The sequence below is a fragment of the Macrotis lagotis genome, chromosome 7, assembly GCF_037893015.1.
Source record: "Macrotis lagotis isolate mMagLag1 chromosome 7, bilby.v1.9.chrom.fasta, whole genome shotgun sequence".
In the NCBI taxonomy this organism is placed as follows: Eukaryota; Metazoa; Chordata; class Mammalia; order Peramelemorphia; family Peramelidae; genus Macrotis; species Macrotis lagotis.
This window is the reverse complement of record NC_133664.1, coordinates 9249824-9268107: the sequence shown is the minus strand read 5'-3', so window position 1 is coordinate 9268107 and position 18284 is coordinate 9249824. Positions and strand designations below refer to the sequence as shown.

At 42.5% G+C, this 18284-nt stretch overlaps 1 protein-coding gene across 7 annotated transcripts in view; it reads left to right on the top strand.

The window, feature by feature from the left end:
- The window catches only part of SNX13 (sorting nexin 13), a 129864-nt gene that overhangs the window by 97478 nt on the left and 14102 nt on the right, over positions 1 to 18284 (top strand). For all 7 annotated transcript variants that reach the window (XM_074195432.1, XM_074195429.1, XM_074195428.1 and 4 more), the window contains 2 exons: positions 7279 to 7386; positions 8808 to 8918. In XM_074195432.1, coding sequence (XP_074051533.1) covers positions 7279 to 7386; positions 8808 to 8918 — 219 coding nt within the window. The remainder of the gene's footprint in view (positions 1 to 7278; positions 7387 to 8807; positions 8919 to 18284) is intronic.

Below are 18284 nucleotides of genomic sequence, written 5' to 3'. Positions count from 1 at the left end.
AAACTAAAACAGTTAATGAAAAGAGCAAATGGGGTGGCTAGGTGGTTCAGTGGATAGAGCACTGTCCCTGGAGTCAGAAATACCTGAGTTCAAATCCTGCCTCAGACACTTAATAATTGCCTAGCTGTGTGGCCTTGGGCAAGCCACTTAACACCCCTTTTGCCTTGCAAAAACCTAAAAAAAAAGAGAAAAGAAAAAAAAGAAAAGAGCAAATGGAGTGAAATTTAGTCCAGATTGTGATAGACTTGGCATGAATTGCTTGGGATGGGTGTATATCAATAAGAGATTGGAGGGATGTTAGCAAACATCTGGATCAGGCCAGGCCAGAGGAGGCCCTACTCCAGAGGGGACAAGTAATCTAACCCTAAATCTTCCCAGGAAGGTTCCTGACCAGTGACTGTGCAGTCTCTGTGTGAATAAATGGAGAGGAGATGGGGACTTTGGAGACTTGTCTGGCCTCAGCCTTTCCCTCATTTCTTTACTCTTCCCCCTGTGCCTCTTGCCCTTCCCTAGGAGGGCATTGTCTTCCTGTGAAATCAGATCCCTCTTTAGGCATGATTGGATTCCAGAAAATCAGAGCTGGGTCTGTCATCCAACTCAGTCCTGCACAGAATCTCCTCTCTTTTTTTTAAAAATGTTTTTGCAAGGCAGATGGGGTTAAGTGACTTGCTCAAGGCCACACAGCTAGGTAATTATTAAGTGTCTGAGGCCAGATTTGAACTCAAGTACTTCTGACTCCACTGCACCACCTAGCCACCCCCAACCTTAGAATCTCCTCTTTTGTCCTGCCAGTGGTCATCCAGCCAGAACCTGAAGGTTGCCGTGGTGGGGGACAACTAATTGTTAGGACCTTCAGCCTCATGACCCCATGTTGCTTATTATTTATCTCTACCCAAAAAGCCACTACCCTCATTCAGTTGCTAATCTCCTTGTGTCCTTATTGCACTGGCTTCCCTGCCCCGAGGCTCCTCCATTCCAGGCTGTCTTCCACACTGATTGGGTTTCCTTCAACTCACTTCTGATTGTGTTGTCCCTTAGTAAACTCAGTAAACTCCTCTGGCTCCCTGTTGTTTCTCCTAAAAATGTGAACTCTAAACTTAGTTGCTTGGCTGTGAAAGCCCTTCTTCACCTGAGCCCCACCTGTCTTTCCAGCCGTCCCTGCTCTCTGGACTCTGCCAGAGGGCCTTCTGTGTTTCCTCCTGAATGGTGTTGCTTTCCCAGTTTAGTTGCTTTGTGAGTTTGTGCCCTTACCTAGAATATGTCTCCTCCCACAATCATCCTCTTCCTCTACAGTGCAGCTGCTCAGGGACCCCTTTCTGCAGGAATCTGGATCTCCCTAACTGCTTGTTGCCTCCCCAACAACCTCCATTTGTTTGCAGTTGTTCACTTTTATATTTAGCATGTTTGTACTTCTCCATCCACTCCTCTTCTCTGCCCTCTAGAGTAGAAGCTCCTAGAGAGGAAGGCTTATTGTATCCCTTGTCTTTGGGTGACTGACACACAGTAGGGGCTCGTTAGTTATACCAGTAATGGTTATTCCTTAGTTCCAACCATGCAGTCAGTTCTGAATTACAGTGGTTATTTCTTCTCCGGTTCAAACTTTCTTTTGGTTAAAGTTTTTTTTAATATTTTATTTATTTTTCTAACTGCATTCAACAGTTGTTTTTAATGGTCATTGCTTAGCAAGGTTTTTGAGGTTTACATTTTTCTCCCTCCCTCTTTTCTCTAGATAGAAAGCAATCTAATATAGACTATACATGTAAAGAAGAATCAAATCAAATCAGAAAAAACCCATGATACACAAGACAACTTTTAAAAATTGAAGATAGGGGCAGCTAGGTGGTGCAGTGAGTAGAGCACCAGCCCTGGAGTCAGGTGTACCTGAGTTCAAATCCAGCCTCAAACACTTAATAATTACCTAGCTGTGTGACCCTGGGCAAATCACTTAACCCCATTGCCTTGCAAAAACTTAAAAATAAATGAATGAATGAATAAAAATTGAAGATAGTAAGTTGTGGTCTACAGTTAAACTCTACATACTATATGGTTGGTATTTTCCATCACATTTTTGTCCTGCTGATCTGAAGATGTCCATCTTAATGCTGCTGTTAGTGCATAGTGTTCTCCTAGGCCTGCTCACTTCACTCAACATCAGTTCAAGCAAGTCTTTCCAGGCTTCTCTAAAGTCTGGCAACTCATGATTTCTTGTAGTATACCACAAGTTGTTCGACCATTCCTCAATAGATGGGTATCTCTTCAGTTTAAAAAGAGCTGTTATAAAGATTTTTTTTGTGTGATCTCTTTGGGATACAGCCCCAGTAGTGGTATTGCTGAGTCAGAAGGTAGGCACAGTTTCATTTCCCTTTGGGCATAATTTCAAACTGCTCTCCAAAAAGGTTGGATTAATTCATGGCTCCACTGTCATTAATTGCATTAGGGTCCCAGTTTTCCCACATCCCCTTTAATTTTTGGTCATTTCCCTTTTTTGTCATATTGACCAATCAGATGGGTATGAGATGGTATGTCAGAGTTGTTTTAATTTGCATTTCTCTAATCAGTATAATTGACTACATCAGAACAAATCTAACAAAAATCATATGATTATCTCATTGATGCTGAAAAAGCATTTGATAAAATATAGCACCCATTCCTATTATAAACCCTAGAGAGCATAGGAATAAATGGAGTGTTCTGTAAGTGGTGAACAGCATCTATCTAAAACCATCAATAAGCATTGTATGTAATGGGGAAAACCTGGAAGCATTCCCAGTACACTCAGGGGTGAAACAAGTGCCTGTTATCACCACTGCTGCTCAATATTGTATTAGAAATGTTAGATTTAGCAATAAGAGAAGAAAAAGACACTGAAGGAATTAGAATTGGTAAGGAAGAAACAAAACTCTTTGCAGATGATGTGATGGTATACTTCAGGAACCTCATAAAAATCATCTAAAAAGTTACTTGAAACAATTAGCAGCTTAAAGAAGTTACTGGATAGAAAATAAACACATAAATCCTTAGTATTTCTATATATTACAAATAAGACATAGAAAGAGAAATTCTGTTTTTTTGGTTTTTTGCAGGGCAGTAGGGTTAAGTGACTTGCCTGAGGTCACACAGTTAGGTAATTATTGAGTATTTGAGACCGGATTCGAACTCAGGTCCTCCTGACTCCAGGGCCAGTGTTCTATCCACTGTGCCACCTTTCTGCCCTGAGAAATTCCTTTAAAGTACCTGTAGACAGACCTTGGAAAGAAGGATCTGACCATAGAGAATTACTTCAGTCCTATGGAATAGCAAAACACATACTCTGATGATGATAAAATCGAAGCTTCTGTATCCAAAACCTCCAAGAGAAATAGAAAATGGGCTCAGACTGTGGATGAGCTCAAAAAAAGACTTTGAAAAGCAATTCAGGGAGGTGGAGGAAAAATTGGGAGGAGAAATGAGAGCAATGTGGAAAAATCATGAAAACCAAATCAAAAGCTTGGTAAAAGAAATACAAAAAAAATACTGAAGAAAATAATATGTTAAAAACCAGTTTAGGCCTAATGTAAAAAGCAAAACAAAAGGCAAATGAGAAGAATGCCTTAAAAAGCAGAATTGGCCAGCTGGAAAAGGAGATAAAAAAGCTCTCTGAAGAAAATAACTCCTTCAAATGCAAAATGAAACTAAAGGAAGCTGATGACTTTGCAAGAAATCAGGAAGAAATAAAACTCTTCCAAAAAAGCCAAAAATTAGAAGAAAATGTGAAATATCTCATTGGAAAAACAACTGACCTTGGAAACAGATGCAGAAGAAATAATTCGAAAATTATTGGACTAGGGGTGGCTAGGTAGCGTAGTGGATAAAGCACTGGCCTTGGAGTCAGGAGTACCTGGGTTCAAATCTGGCCTCAGACACTTAATAATTACCTAGCTGTGTGGCCTTGGGCAAGCCACTTAACCCCATTTGCCTTACAAAAACCTAAAAACAAACAAACAAACAAACGAAAATTATTGGACTATCTGAAAGCCACAACCAGGAAAAGAGCCTAAACTTCATTTTTCAAGAAATAATACAGCAAAAATTGCCCTGAGATCCTAGAAGCTTGAGGGTAAAGTAGAAATTGAGAGAATTCACTGGTCACCCCCTGAAAGGGATCCCAAAAGAAAAACTTCCAGGAATATTATAGCCAAATTCCAAAACTCCCAAATCAAAGAAAATTCTAAAAGCTACCAGAAACAGACAATTCATCTACCAAGGCTCCATAGTCAGGATTACACAGGATCTGGCAGCATCTACATTAAGAGCTCCTAGGGATTGGAATATGATATTCCAGAAGGCAAAAGATCTTGGTTTACAATCGAGAATCAATTACCCAGCAAAACTGAACATCCCCATTCAGGGGAAAAGATGGATTTTCAATGAAACAGGGGACTTTCAAACTTTCCTAACTAGACGACCAGAGCTGAACAGAAAGTTTGATCTCCAAGTACAAGACTCTGGTGAATCATAGAGGGAGTGGAAGAGAGGGACTAACTATGAGGAACTTGATGATGTTGAACTGTTTGTATTCTTGCACGGGAAGAAGATGTTGATAACTCATATGAACTTCCTCACTTAGAAGGAGCATATATAGACAAGATATAGGAAGGAGTGGAATATAATGGTATGATGTGGTAAAGGGATGGAGTGAAAGGGCGATAGGGGAAAGTACTGGAAGGAAGGAAAAGGAGATGATGAAGAAGCTGAGAGATTTCACCTAAGAGTCAAAAAAAAAGCTTTTTCAGTGGAGGGGAGGAGGGAAGGAAAGGGGGAATGAGTGAGCCTTCATTCTCATCGGAAATGGCTCAGGGAGGAAATGGCATACACACTTAATAGGGTGAGGAAATCTGTCTTGCCCTGGAGAAGGATGGGAGGAAAGGGATGGGGAGAGGGAAGGGGGGGAATAGGTGACAGAAGAGAGGAAAAATCAAGGGAGAGGGCACTCGATGCAACATGCTTTTGGACAGGGACAGGATGAAAGGAGAGAGAGAGAGAGAGAATAGAATAAATGAGAGTGGGGAGGAATAGAGTGGAGGTACAGTTAGTGATAGCAACTGAGGGAAAAATATTGAAGCAACTTCTCTGGTGGATTTATGATAAAGAAAGGAACTAACCTCAGAGACAGAGTTGGAATCTGAATACAGACTGAAGTACAATTTTTTTTCTCTCTCTATTCTTGAGGTTTCCCATCTTCTTGGGGGGGGGGGGGCTACGTTTATTCTTATGTTTACACTTATAACATTCAATTTACATCATTGTATGGCATGGAAACAATGTAGACACTGTCAGACAGCCTGAGGGAGGAAGGGAGGAGGGGAGAAAAATTGTAGAATTCAGAGCCTTGAAAAAAATGATGGGTACAATTTACTATTGTATATAATTGGAAAACAAATAAAATGTTTAAAAAAAGGGAAAAAAATAAAGTACCTGTAGACAACATAAAAAACTGGGAGTCTTCCCACCAAGACAGACTCAGAAACTATATGAAAACTACTATATAAAACACAATAAAATCTAAATTACTGGGCAAATGTCAATTGCTCATGGGTAGACCAAGCTAATATAATAAAAATGACGATTCTACCTAAATTATATTACTTATTCAGTGCCATATCAATCAGACTTTGAAAAATTACTTTATTAAATTAGAAAAATAGTAACAAAATTCATATGGAGGAACAAAAGGTCTAGATTATCAAGGGAATTAATGAAAAAAAATGCAAAGGAAGGTAGACTAGCCATACCAGCTCTAAAATTATATTTTAAAGCATTAGTCATCAAAACTGTTTGGTACTGGCTAGGAAATGGAGTGGTGGAGCAGTGGAAAAGACTAGCTGCAAAAGAAACAGGGGTACTGTTTGATAAACCCAAAGACTCCAACTTCTGGGATAAAAACTCATTATTTGGTAAAAAACTGGTAAAACTGGAAGATAGTATGGCAGAAACTAGGTACAGACCAACATCTCACACCCTATAACAAGACATAGTTGAATTGGTTCAAGAATTTAGACATAAAAAAGTGATATCTTAAGTCATTTAGGAGAACAAGGAATAGTTTACCTTTCAGATCTATGGAAAGGGAACCAGAGAAGAGCTAGAGAAAATTATAAAGTACAAAATGTATAATTTTGATTACATTAAATTGAAAAGGTTTCACACAAATCCAGTGCAACCAAGGTTAAAAGGAAGTTGAGAAAAAAATTTTTACAACTAATATTTCTGACAAAGGACTCATTTCTAAGATATATAGAGAACTGAGTCAGATTTATAAGACTATAAAGAGGCAATTCCCAGATGAAGAAATTAAAACCATCTATGGACATATGAACTATTCATCTTTTTAACAAGAATACCACAAAAGAATTTCTCAATCACTGCTAAAAAATGTCTGAAAACCTTCTTTTGGTGTTTCCCTCTTCTCTTAGGTTAATGAGGAGAGTAGTCAATCCCCCCCCCCCCACACACACACATACACTGGTAATATTTTCCAGAATTTTACAAGGATTTGGACTCATGTTCATTGGTCTTAGTTGTACTCCTGGTCATCAGTCTTTCAGAGATTGCTGACTCAGCAGTCCCTCTGTGATGTGCTAAAGTTTGGTCATCATAGTCAGATAACTTGTCTCTTCAAGGGTAGTAACTGCCCACTGATCATCTCCCTACTTGACTAGGTCATCAACTCTTAGTCATTTTGGTCTTTTCTAGTCCCCAGGCAATTGCTTTTGGAGAGAAACAAAAACTTGATGGGATTTGAGCAGCTCTCACTTTTTTCTTACATCATTATCATTGATCTGTCCACCTGGGAGTGTTCCTGTTCCTTCTGATGCTTTTTTTTTTATAAAGAACTATGTCTTAGTTTTTTATTGCCTCTTTCTTACCTTTTCTTGCTTCCCTGTTTTATGAAAGTCTTGCAAAAGTCCAAGTCACATCTGTAAAAACCTATACTTCTACAATTTTAATGGTTTGTGTTTCAGAAGTTATTTGTATAAATTTTTAATCATGTGAAGAATATTTATTTCCAAGTCGAAAGGAATGTAAAATTAACTTAATCGTTGATTATGATATGTGATATTGCAATCATTTGTCTTTAGAATAGATCCATCATTTTTGTCTCAGTATTGTCCCTAAGTCTAGGAGAGATTTTCTCTAGAGTAGTTGGTTCTTTGTTGTAATGTCAAAAGTTATCTATTTTTGTTTATAACAAGTAATGAATTTTAAGAGATCAACATTGAAATCTGTTTTGTATTCTAGTTTGAGAATCTGTCAAGCATTTTGAAGCTCCCTGGTAAAAAAACATTTAATAACATGGATCGAGATTTTTTAGAAAAACGAAAAAAGGACCTAAATGCCTATTTACAGGTAGGTGTATGTTTACTATCGAGCTTCTCTTATTTAAATCATAGCAGAAATATATAGTAGGCTTCTTTTCTTGAATAGCTTGATGTCCATTTATGGAACCCTTCCTGCATGCTTGATTTTAAGACTTCCTCGAATAACAAATGGACAGTTAGAGGATTAGATGAAATGATGTTTGAGGGCCATGACAACTCTAGAGCTTTTTGAATTTATAAGCTCCAGTCCTCCTAAGTGAGTAACTGCTTCCATTCTAGGAATGGTAGTACCCAACCCTTTGAACTGTCTTTTGGTCTGTTGTCTAGAATTTGTCATCTGACTGCAGATTTTAAGATTGTAAACTAAGTTTGGTCTTTATTCCTTTTCCCTTAGATTCCCTCAAAATGATCAAAATGGAAATGGTTCCCTTTAGGGCATTGTAGAACTCCCTTTGGATTTTCTTGGAAATGTCCTGACTCTTGGGGAAACCCAATGCCTGACTCTGTTGCCTTGGAATGTCTGCTGTCTTCTAAGACAGACTCTTCTGGGGATGTCTCAGCTGGTCTTGGCTCTGGGCATCATGGTGCCCCCCACTGCTTGGGAGATATCATAGCCTTCCCATTCTTTCCTCAGTGACTTCCTATTCTACTTCATTAGACTGAATAGTCTTTCCAATTTTTAAGTCTAAATTTAGGTAGAGTTCATTATTCCAATGCTGAGTGAATTATTTAGTGATTCGTAATTTTAAAACTACTTTTTTTTTTAACCTCATAACAATTATTTAGCAGATTCAGTGGCATCTTCATTTCCTAATTAATTCATCTTGTTAAAGGAGCAAGATCAGTGATAAGAATTAAATGAGACTGTTAGTTTGAGAACTCTGAGAACCCTAAGAACAATGTCTTACTTTCCATCTTGATCATATAGTTTGTTTACAGATTGATGACTTTGTTGTTTTTACATAAAAAATACAATCATGATTCTCCTTTATAGTTTTTAAAAATTTTATTTATTTAAGTCAAAGGGGTTAAGTGGCTTGCCCAAGGTCACACAGCTAGGTAATTATTAAGTGTCTGAGACTGGATTTGAACTCAGGTCCTCCTGACTCCAGGACTGGCGCTCTATCCACTGCACTACCTAGCTGTCCCCTCCTTTCTACTTTTTATATTGTCTTCAACATAATTTCATGGAGAAGACCTTAAGACAAATTCTGGAGTGATCCTTTTTTTGATTGGAATTGATAATACTTAGGTACAACATTTTGACAACTGAATCTAGGTGGAGAGCTTCTCTCCTAAGTGTTTGGTGAATAAAAGGAACTGTCACTACAAAAAATAAAATGAGTTCTTCCAGAGGATACTGTAAAAAAGGACTGGTTAGTTGTGCTGTCAAACTTGTAAAGTGGTATGAGCTCTGTTTTTATTTAAAATAACATTTTGCTTTTTTAGTTATTATTGACACCTGAAATGATGAAAGCTTCCCCTGCCTTGGCTCCCTACGTATGTGACTTTCTGGAGAACAAAGCCTACAGCAAAGGGAAAGGGGATTTTGCTCGTAAGGTGAGAAGCCAATGAAGACACTGTGGGCTGGCTGGTGTATTCTTCTGGATAGAAATGGGGAACTTAGATATTTTCAATTCCGTTTTTTAAGGAGCTGAAAGTCATTATAGGCTAATCTTTATTTCAGCAAGAAATGTCGGTCTTCTCTGCATGTGCTCTTAACCTTTCCTCACTGGACTGTGCACTCTTATTTATGCATGTATGTGAATGATTGTGTATGTGGGGGGGAGGCCTCCCTCTATCTTAGCCCACCTCTTTGATGCTGTCATTCAAAGGGAAATTCCTCCCAAGACATTGTGAGCAGACTGTGCACAGGGCAGACCCTGGAGCCCTTCTTCCCTCCTCCTTAGCCCCCTCATGCCCATCAAATGTCAGCTAGGCCACCCAGGTATTTCTGCTTCCAGTGGTCTGTGATCTTGTGGGAATGAGGCCCTGCCTTCCAAGAGGTCATACACCCATCCTTTGGGCAGGATCCATATATGACCAACCTCCTGGATCAGAAGGACTACTTAAGTGGATGGGGAGGTTAATATAGGGGGTGTTTTGGTACAAATCTCCTGTGGTTTTTCCCTTGCCCAAGGATACTGGTGACCTTCACAGTGGGCTCTGAGGGTGACTACTGGCTTTGTAGGCTCTCACAACAACCCTGAGAGGCTTGTTTTGTAGCCATCATGGGCCTTCCCCAGGGGCGCATGGCAAAATACCTGACTCCTAGACTTGACTCTCAGACCATTACCATCTCATCTCTGCCTGTGGTGTCACATTCCAGTAGACACAAGGCTCAACAAAGCCTCGAGAAGGATCCCCAAGGGCCACAGCAAGTGACTCAAAAAGCCCCTGTGACCATTCTCTGTTTTCTGCTATATTTTTATGTATTATGTGAAGCATTTCCCAATGACTTTTTAATTTGGGAGCTTGTGAGTGCGTGGGTATTGTCTCTGCTCTCAGTGACAGCCACAAGACAAAGTGTCACATTGCCTTTCATCAGTGCAAGGACTGCCTTCAGCAGCTCAGATCACTCGACAGGTCAGTAGATTGTCTTTAAGAGACATGGTGGCTGAGAAATGGACCCTCATCCCAACCCTCTGCCATAATCCAGCCTCTTGGGACAGTGAACATTTATGAAGCCCCTACTGGGGGTCAGCCACTGTGTCCTGAGGAATGCAGAAAGAGAAAGGCAATTCTGCCCTTGATGGGAGTCGAGGTGGGAAAGTGCCCAAGGTGGGATGGTAAGAGCAGTCAGCCAGACATTTGATGTAGGGCATCCAGGTGAGAAATGAGATTGGGCATCAAAAATAGGCATACATTCAGCCTCCAGGGCTGTGTCCAAAAGTCATTGGAATTTGGTAGAACTTAAGGCATGGCACTCCACTGTTACAGAGTCACCTAACACCATGAAGAGGTGTTGGAATAGGACTTAAGGAAAACGCCAGTCTGACAAGAACAATAGAATTTACTTCTGAGTAGGTTGAGACTCAGGCTAGTGTGAGGTGATTGTGCCAAAGGAATAAAAAAAAATGGTCAAAGAATTAGAGGCTTATGGGTGAGCCCAGTTCAGGACCCCTGGATGATCAGGTGGACTTAGAGGACAGTGAAGGGAACAAAACAGCCCCACAACCCAAGGGTTCCTGGCCAGGTACATTGGAACAAACCAGAAACATCCCCAAATGGGATGGATGGAACATGAAAGTGGGAGAGACTTAAGCCATATCACTTATAATCTCCATCTTGAGACCTTGGCTCAGCCTGTATAAAATAGACCCAGATGTCATGAGAATTCCGGAGTAGTGGATGCCAATGTCCAATGTTTGATGAGTTAAACTCTGTCAGCACAGTTAAGAATAATCAAAGTAAAGACTAACCCCAATATCACTGTCTTCCCTTCTAAATAAAACTGGGTGTGGTTTCCCTCCCAGAATAGCCACAGATAGCCACCCTGGCTGGCCCTAAGGGTGGAGCTCTCTTCCTCTTCAATCCCTAGTGTAGGAATATTTCCCTGGAAGTAAAAATTCATCTGATGGTGGATTTTTGGGACTGGTAGGTAAGAGCCATAGAATTTCAGGTCAGTAACGTGCTGACCCAGCCTTCCTTAATTTGGCTATAAAAGCAAAATAATCTCAACAGTGACTCAAAAAATTGCTTTGTGATTTCCTTGAAAGCTCTCCAGGGACCTTCAGATAAGAACATATGCCAGGGAACAGTAGAGATTTAAGAGTTTGGAGTCTGAATGAAGAAGCCCCAATCAATGGATCAAGTAGATCCATTGAAAAAAGATGGGGCTTCTAAAGCTGAGCCTCTCCACCCAAGGGGACCAACCCCAGAATTGACATGGAGGCACCTGTGGCTGCAGGGGTTCTGGAACTTCAACAGGAGAAACTATTGAGAACAGTAACCCACTTAATTAGAGGTGATAGAAGGCAGCAGATGGGACAGGTAACCAACAGTCTGTGGCCCACCACCCCAAAACAGTGATGGAAAGATGAACATTTCATTTTCAAAAGGGAGGAAGAAGAATGAAAAATATTCTCAGGTTACAATACAAAAATGCTACCAGAGCAAACATGCTGCTCCTTCATAGGCAATGTTAAAGGCTCCTAAGCACTGTGTTGGTGCTTAGGAACTGGGATGAGGCTGACCACAGGATAAGAGTCTTCAGACCTTCATGAATACCTCATGTATCATTCGAATCAAGAATACAGTGACAAAGACCTCCTGAAAATAGCTGATTCAAGCCGATCTGTTTAGAGTGATGAAGTTGTAGTGGTGATTCACAATGGCATCATTCTTGGAGGAGCAGTAGAATGCCGATCCTCTGGACGCCTGGACTTAAAGATCAATGTAGAGTTCACAAAAATGGAAGAACCTATGCAACATATTGCCCTAAGTTGCAAAAAGATAGTAACCAGTGTGCATATAGAGACAGTTGAGTGAATAAAATCATGCCTGAAGCCCCCAGTACCCTGCCTTTTGGCAGTCACCAGAGTTCTGGTGTTGCAGTTTGAATAAAAACAGGCTTCCTGTAAGTCAGGCCCTGTGATGAGCACCAGGGAGAGAGGAGAGGCACAAACACAGTCCCAGCCTTCAACAAGCTCATCTTAGAGGAGCCAACATGGAGACAGCTGGCCAGACACGATCAAAGCAGGATGGTGAGGGTCCTGGAGTCCAGGGCATGGGACATTGGGCTGAAGGACTTTGTAAAGGCACCTGAAAGAGGAGAACTCAAGAGGATATGCTGCCCTCAGGCTGGAAGGGTCCAGGGAAAAGACTAGGGGTCCAAAGCTTCAGGTGAGGGTGAAGCTCCTAAGGATTAGTGCTGTCCCAGCCTCAGCAGATGTGTCTGGAGATGGTTTGGACTCCTGTGGAGCCTGAGCAGATACTGGATGACCCAAGAATGGTAGAATAGGGATTATGTTTGGGAAGAGTGGTCAGTGATTCAGTGATGACATGATATTTACAAGTGTTTCAGCCAGTGTTTGGGGGGAGTGTATGGGGGTCAGGCAATCCTTCCAATGTGTGTGGAGTGGTCCTGTGGTCCTGTTGATGCAGAATAGCCCTGAAGGTCTGGGAGGATAGCTGCTGAGCCCCATGTCCATCATGGTGTCATTCTGCTTTGCCCAGCTGTTGGAGGAAGCCATAGAGTGACAGGTAGTTGCTTTCTCCTCCTCCCAGACTCTTAACTGCTTAGATCTGGGGGGTCCTTACACCCAAGTGTTAAGTCATGGTCCAAGTTCAGAAAGAGCCTCTGGGTATCTTGTGCCTTCACACTTCTGTGACCATGTTTGTGACAGCCTGGAGTGGCCAGGACTTCTGGCAGAGAGGCAAAGAGCCCACCCGCAGGCTTCCTTTTGATAGGAATTGCCACGGGCAGTAATTCTTGTGCCAAGGGTCTCATAACCTGATTTCTGTGGGGAGCTTCCCAAGACCCTATGGTCTCTCTCCTGGAGTGGGGCCATGGAGCAAGCACTGAGCGTGAGGGCAGTGTGTGTCCAGGGCTTTGCTGCCTTTACCATCCCTCCCAAGGTTCAGGATCATGAACATGTATCTGAGCCTCAGGGCTCCCTGTGGGGCAGCCAAGGGGCAACCATGGGGTACTCGTGTCCAATAGAGGCTGCCGGCTTCACAACACCAGAGGCCCTACTAGTCCCACGTTTTGGGAACAAATTGCTCAGTATGCATGCTGTGCCATGTTGGTGTTGAGTCATGGGTCCAGTGCTGAGTTCTGCGGGTCTAAGGGAACAGCTCCTGACCCATTCATCCAAAAAGCATTCCATGACCTATCTTCTTTCTGCCTGTAACCCAGGTTCCTCAGGGTTGAGATCAGAATAAGCTGTCCCACCCTTCTCCCCTCACTCATGTTTCTCCAGATCACAGGACCCTGGGGGTGGGAGGGTGGGGTGCACCTTTGTCATCTCCTCCCCTCCACCTGGCAGAATTCCACCTCCTGATTCCCTTGTCTATGTGAGGCAATCACATCATGTGCTAAAGGAAAAAATCCCTTTCCTCAATGCCCCTCTGCTGGCTTTCATCATTCTCTACCCCTCCTACATCTTCCCTATGGAACTCTACACTCTTGTGGCCAACTCCCAGGCAGAGGAAGAGGTGTGCCCCTTGTGCTGACTTGCATTGTCTCCCTTTGTGACCCACACCCAGGCTTTGTCTTTGTCTCTTCAAGATTCAGTATTAAGATTCCGTTCTCCACCGCTGCCATCTGCAGGGTTTGCTCTGAGTCACTTGGGAGCTCCATCAGAGATGGGGAATCCCCCCTGGGGGTCGTCCTGTAATCTCCTTAGCTCTTGTAGTTTCATGACAAGATTTTCTTTTCCAATTAGGAGCCTACAGAGATGGCCACATCTTAAATGTTACCATCTTTGCACTGACTGTATTTAACTCTTTGATCTTGAATGGGAGAGTGTCCTCTTTGTCCATAATGTCTTGGAAGTAGCACTTTCTGTCCCCAAACAGCCAGTTGTCATAGTCCATAGCTCCTCAAGGAAAGAGGAAGATTGTTTGGCAGTTGGAGAGCATCAGCCCAAGTTGCACGGAGCTTGGCAGCTCTGTCTGTGGGACGTTGCTCATCTAGGACAGTGAAAATTGGACCCCTGGTTTCCCAGGGAGAACACCATGAGCCAGGAAGCCCTGTGGTGGAGGACCTGGCGAGGGTCAGGGGGTCACAGAAGTCACAGATGGCAGGTTTCCTTGGTTCAGCTCTCTTGTTTCTTAGATGTGGTAGCCATGGCCCAGAAAAGGGACAAACTCACCTTTTAGTCAGGAGCTTCCCTTTGGAGCTTGAGATGACTCTTCCAATGTCCCACAGCTAGTGAGTGACAGGCCAAGACTTCCACTAGGTCTCCTGGCTCAACTCTTAGGGAGAGTTGCCTCCCCCAGCCTTGCTGAGGCCTATCCTGGAGAGATCCCTTTCGAGGCAACCTCAAAAAATGTTTGGTTAAAACCTAGGGTTTTAAACTTTTCTTAGTACATAGCACATGAATACTGAAGCCATGTGGGCCCTCAGTCACATTTGATGAGGTGTGCTGTCCATCAGGTATTTTCATCTTTATCTGCCCTCTGAATGTGACTCTGGCTGTTGCAGCCCAGGGTTGGCACAGTGGTCGGCCGGTTGGTCTCTATCCTCTGTTGTTGGTGTGACCGTGTCCAGTAGCTTCCTCTCACTTCCACATCCAGTAGCTTCCTATCACTTTCAGACTCAATACTCATATTCCTTCTTTCACTTCTAAAATCTTTCCAACCCTTGCCAGTATTCCATACCCTCTTCCCCTGGCTGCCTCACTACCCCTCTTTTTTTTTTTTTAAGGTTTTTGTAAGGCAAATGGGGTTAAGTGGCTTGCCTCTCACTACCCCTCTTGCAACATCCCACCCCCACCTTAGGAATCATCTCTGATCCTCTACTCATAGCCTCTTGCTTCCTGACTTCCCTGAGGGTCTTCTGCTCACCTTCTGGGGCAGCCTGGCCTGCTCTCCCTTCATGTGGTGCCTTCTCCCCATGGTTAAATCCACATCAGAACTTGTTTGTGTTTGGTGGTTTCCCAGTAGATGGAACAGCACCTGCCTTTGCCTCTTGCTGGATCTCCAGCCACAGACACAAGGAAAGATGATCGAATCAGAGCAGCGAGCCCCTAGGGAGATGAGCCAATCCCTAAAGCCAGCTCCTTACGCCTGCTGGCTACTCCTCTAAGCATGCCAGTCAGCATGCAGGTCCTTCCAGGCTTCTCTGAAGCCTTGACTGCACCACATTTCTTGTGGAACAACAGTGTTCCATCACATCATAAACCACATATACCACTTGATGGGCACTCCTCAGCATCCAGGTCTTTGACCCCATGAAAACGGCTACTAGAAACATTTTTTTTGTACGTGTGATTTTTTTTTTTAATCCTTTCTTTGTGATCTCTGGGATATAGACCTGGTAGTAGTATTGCTGGGTCAAAGGGTATGCAGTTTTCTTGCCTTTTGAACATAATTTCAAATTGCTCCCCAGAAAGGTTGGGTCAGCATAACTCCACCAACAGTGCATTAGTGTCCCATTTTTCCCACATGTCTTTCAACATTGATCATTTAACTTTTTTGTTATATTGGCTGATCAAATAGGTGTGAAGTAGTACCTCAGAGATGTTTTAATTTGCATTTCTCTAGTCAAAAATGATTTAGAGCATTTTTTCATATGACTATGGATAGCTTTAATTCATCTGAAAACTGTCCATTCATATCCTTTGACCATTTTATCAGTTGAAATGATTTGTATACTTATAAATTTGACTCAGTTGAAAAATGATTTGTAGGGGCAGCTAGGTAGCACAGTGGATAGAGCACTGGCCCAGGTGTCAGGAGTAACCGAGTTCAAATTCAGCCTCAAACACTTAATAATTACCTAGCCGTGTGGCGTTGGGCAAGCCACTTAACCCCGTTTGCCTTGCAAAAATTAAAAATAAAAAGGAAAAATGATTTGTAATCTTAAAAAATTTGACTCAGTTCTCTATATATTTTAGAAATGAGTCGTTTGTCAGAAACTCTAATTGTAACCATTGTTTCCCAACTTCCTTCTAATCTTGGTTGCATAGATTTTATTTGTGCAAAAACTATAATGTAATCAAAATTACTGTTTCTAGTTTGGTCTTAAATTCCTTCCTTTGCCAAAGATCTGACAAATAAACTATTCCTTGTTCTCCTAACTGACATATAGCATTGCCCTTTTTGCCTAATCCTGTCCCTATTTCAACCTGATCTAGGTACGGGGTGTGAGATGTTGGTCTGTTTAGTTTCTGCCATACTATTTTTCAGCTTTCTTAACAAGTTTTGTCAGATGGTGAGTTCTTATCCCAGAAGCTGGAGTCTTTGGGTTCAGCAAACAGATCACTGTAGTCATTTCCTTTTTACCTAATCAATTCCATTTAGCCAATACTAAGCTGTTTTGATAACTGCTACTTTATAACATAATTTTAGATCTGGTACAGCTCAAACGCCTTCCTTTGCATTTTTTTCCCATTAATTCCCTTGATGTTGACCTTTTGTTCCTCCAGATGAATTTTGTTACTATTTTTCTAGCTCAATAAAATAATTTTTTGGTAGTTTGATTGGTATGGCACTGAATAAATAATTTAATTTAGGTCTAATTGTCATTTTTTATTATACAGCCTTGACTTACCTAGAAACCTACCCAGAGACCAGCAGTTGACATTTTCCCAGTTATTTAGATCTGATTTCAATTATGTGACATGTTTTATTGTTTTCATATAGTTCCTGGCTTTGTTTTGGCAGATAGACTCCCAAGCATTTTAAGTTATCTAGTTACTTCATTTATTTATTTATTTATTTTGATTTTTGCAAGGCAAACAGAGTTAAGTGGCTTGCCCAAGGCCACAGGGCTAGGTAATTATTAAGTGTCTGAGGCTGGATTTGAACCCAGGTACTCCTGACTCTAGGGTTGGTGCTTTATTCACTACACCACCTAGCTGCCACCCCTATCTAGTTACTTTAAATGGAATTTCTCTGGCTTTGTTGGTGATACGAAGTCACTCTTTGTGCCACCATAAGGGGCACTAGCTTTTGGACTGTGGGATCACATTGTTTGCCTGCAGGTCCCCTCTAGTGTTGGTCATGGGTGAGATCTCCGTGAGGGTAGGACTGGCAGCTGGTCAGGACTCAGCATAGTGTCTTGCAGGGAGGAGGGGAGGAGTGACTGGCCGACTGGGCTGTGGGCAGGAGTAATGATGTCTGCTCACATGTGCTAGGGTGGCATGATAGTTCGGGTGGATGTTCAGATTCCGGGAGCTTGCCCTGCCCAGTCCTTGGGTCCCCAGCCTCAGAGTCTTCTCCTGTAAAATATCATAGTCCTGGAATGACCTACCTTCTAGGTCTGTTGGGTGACCCCACACCCTCCCAGGGAGCACTTCTGTGTACCCAGTACCAGTGCTAATGCAAGTAGAAAAGCAAGACCATCCATGGTCTCAGGGGGGGCACCTCACAGAGGGAAAGGCCTCTTCTGTTGGGGTCTGACAGGGCTGAGGATGCTGGCAACCAGAACCTTCTTTCTCGGGTTTTCAGAAGCCGTGGCTGCAGCCCCTGCAGGCTTGTCCGTCCCCAGGCCATGTCTCCACAGCCATCTGTGATGGTGGCTGAGCCCTGGGCTAAAAGCCTGGTCATTCCCAAGGTTCTGGGGCTCAGGGGCTCAGGAGAGAAATGGGGGCCAGGGTGGAGGCAGCATGCAGAGGGTCCTGCGGCTTCAGCTGCTCCCTTGAGGAGTGTGCTGCTTGCCACCCCTCCCAAGGTTCTGGGCTTCCCTGGGAATGCTGGCCACACCTAAACTTTAGGGCCAGTTAAGCGTTCTTAGCTTAAATGTTTTAAGCACTAAGACTTTGGACACCTTTTCTGTGTAAAATTGATGTGGAATTATGTGTGTAATAATTCTGTGTAATAATCACCTTATGTCTCCAAAATCCTTTATAAAGCTTCAAGTATGAATCTCAGCTAATTATTAGACTCACACTTCTTGCCACATCCTTATCCATTCTTTGGGATTGATTCTGTCTTAGGCCACACTTTTTTTCTTTATTTTTTGTTTTTAAAGGTTTTTGCAAGGCAATGGGGTTAAATGGCTTGACCAAGGCCACACAGCCAGATAATTATTAAGTGTCTGAGGTTGGATTTGAACTCAGGTACTCCAGACTCCAGGGTTGTTGCTCTATTCACTGTGCCACCTAGCTGCCCCACTTTGTGTTTTCTTTACCTTATGACATGAAATTACTATAGGACAAAAGCTGGCTTTACCCCCCCCCCCCCCCCCCCCCCAGCAGAGTAAGAGTGACCAAATGACCTTAGGCCCTAGCCTTTGAGTGGTTCATTTTTACAATA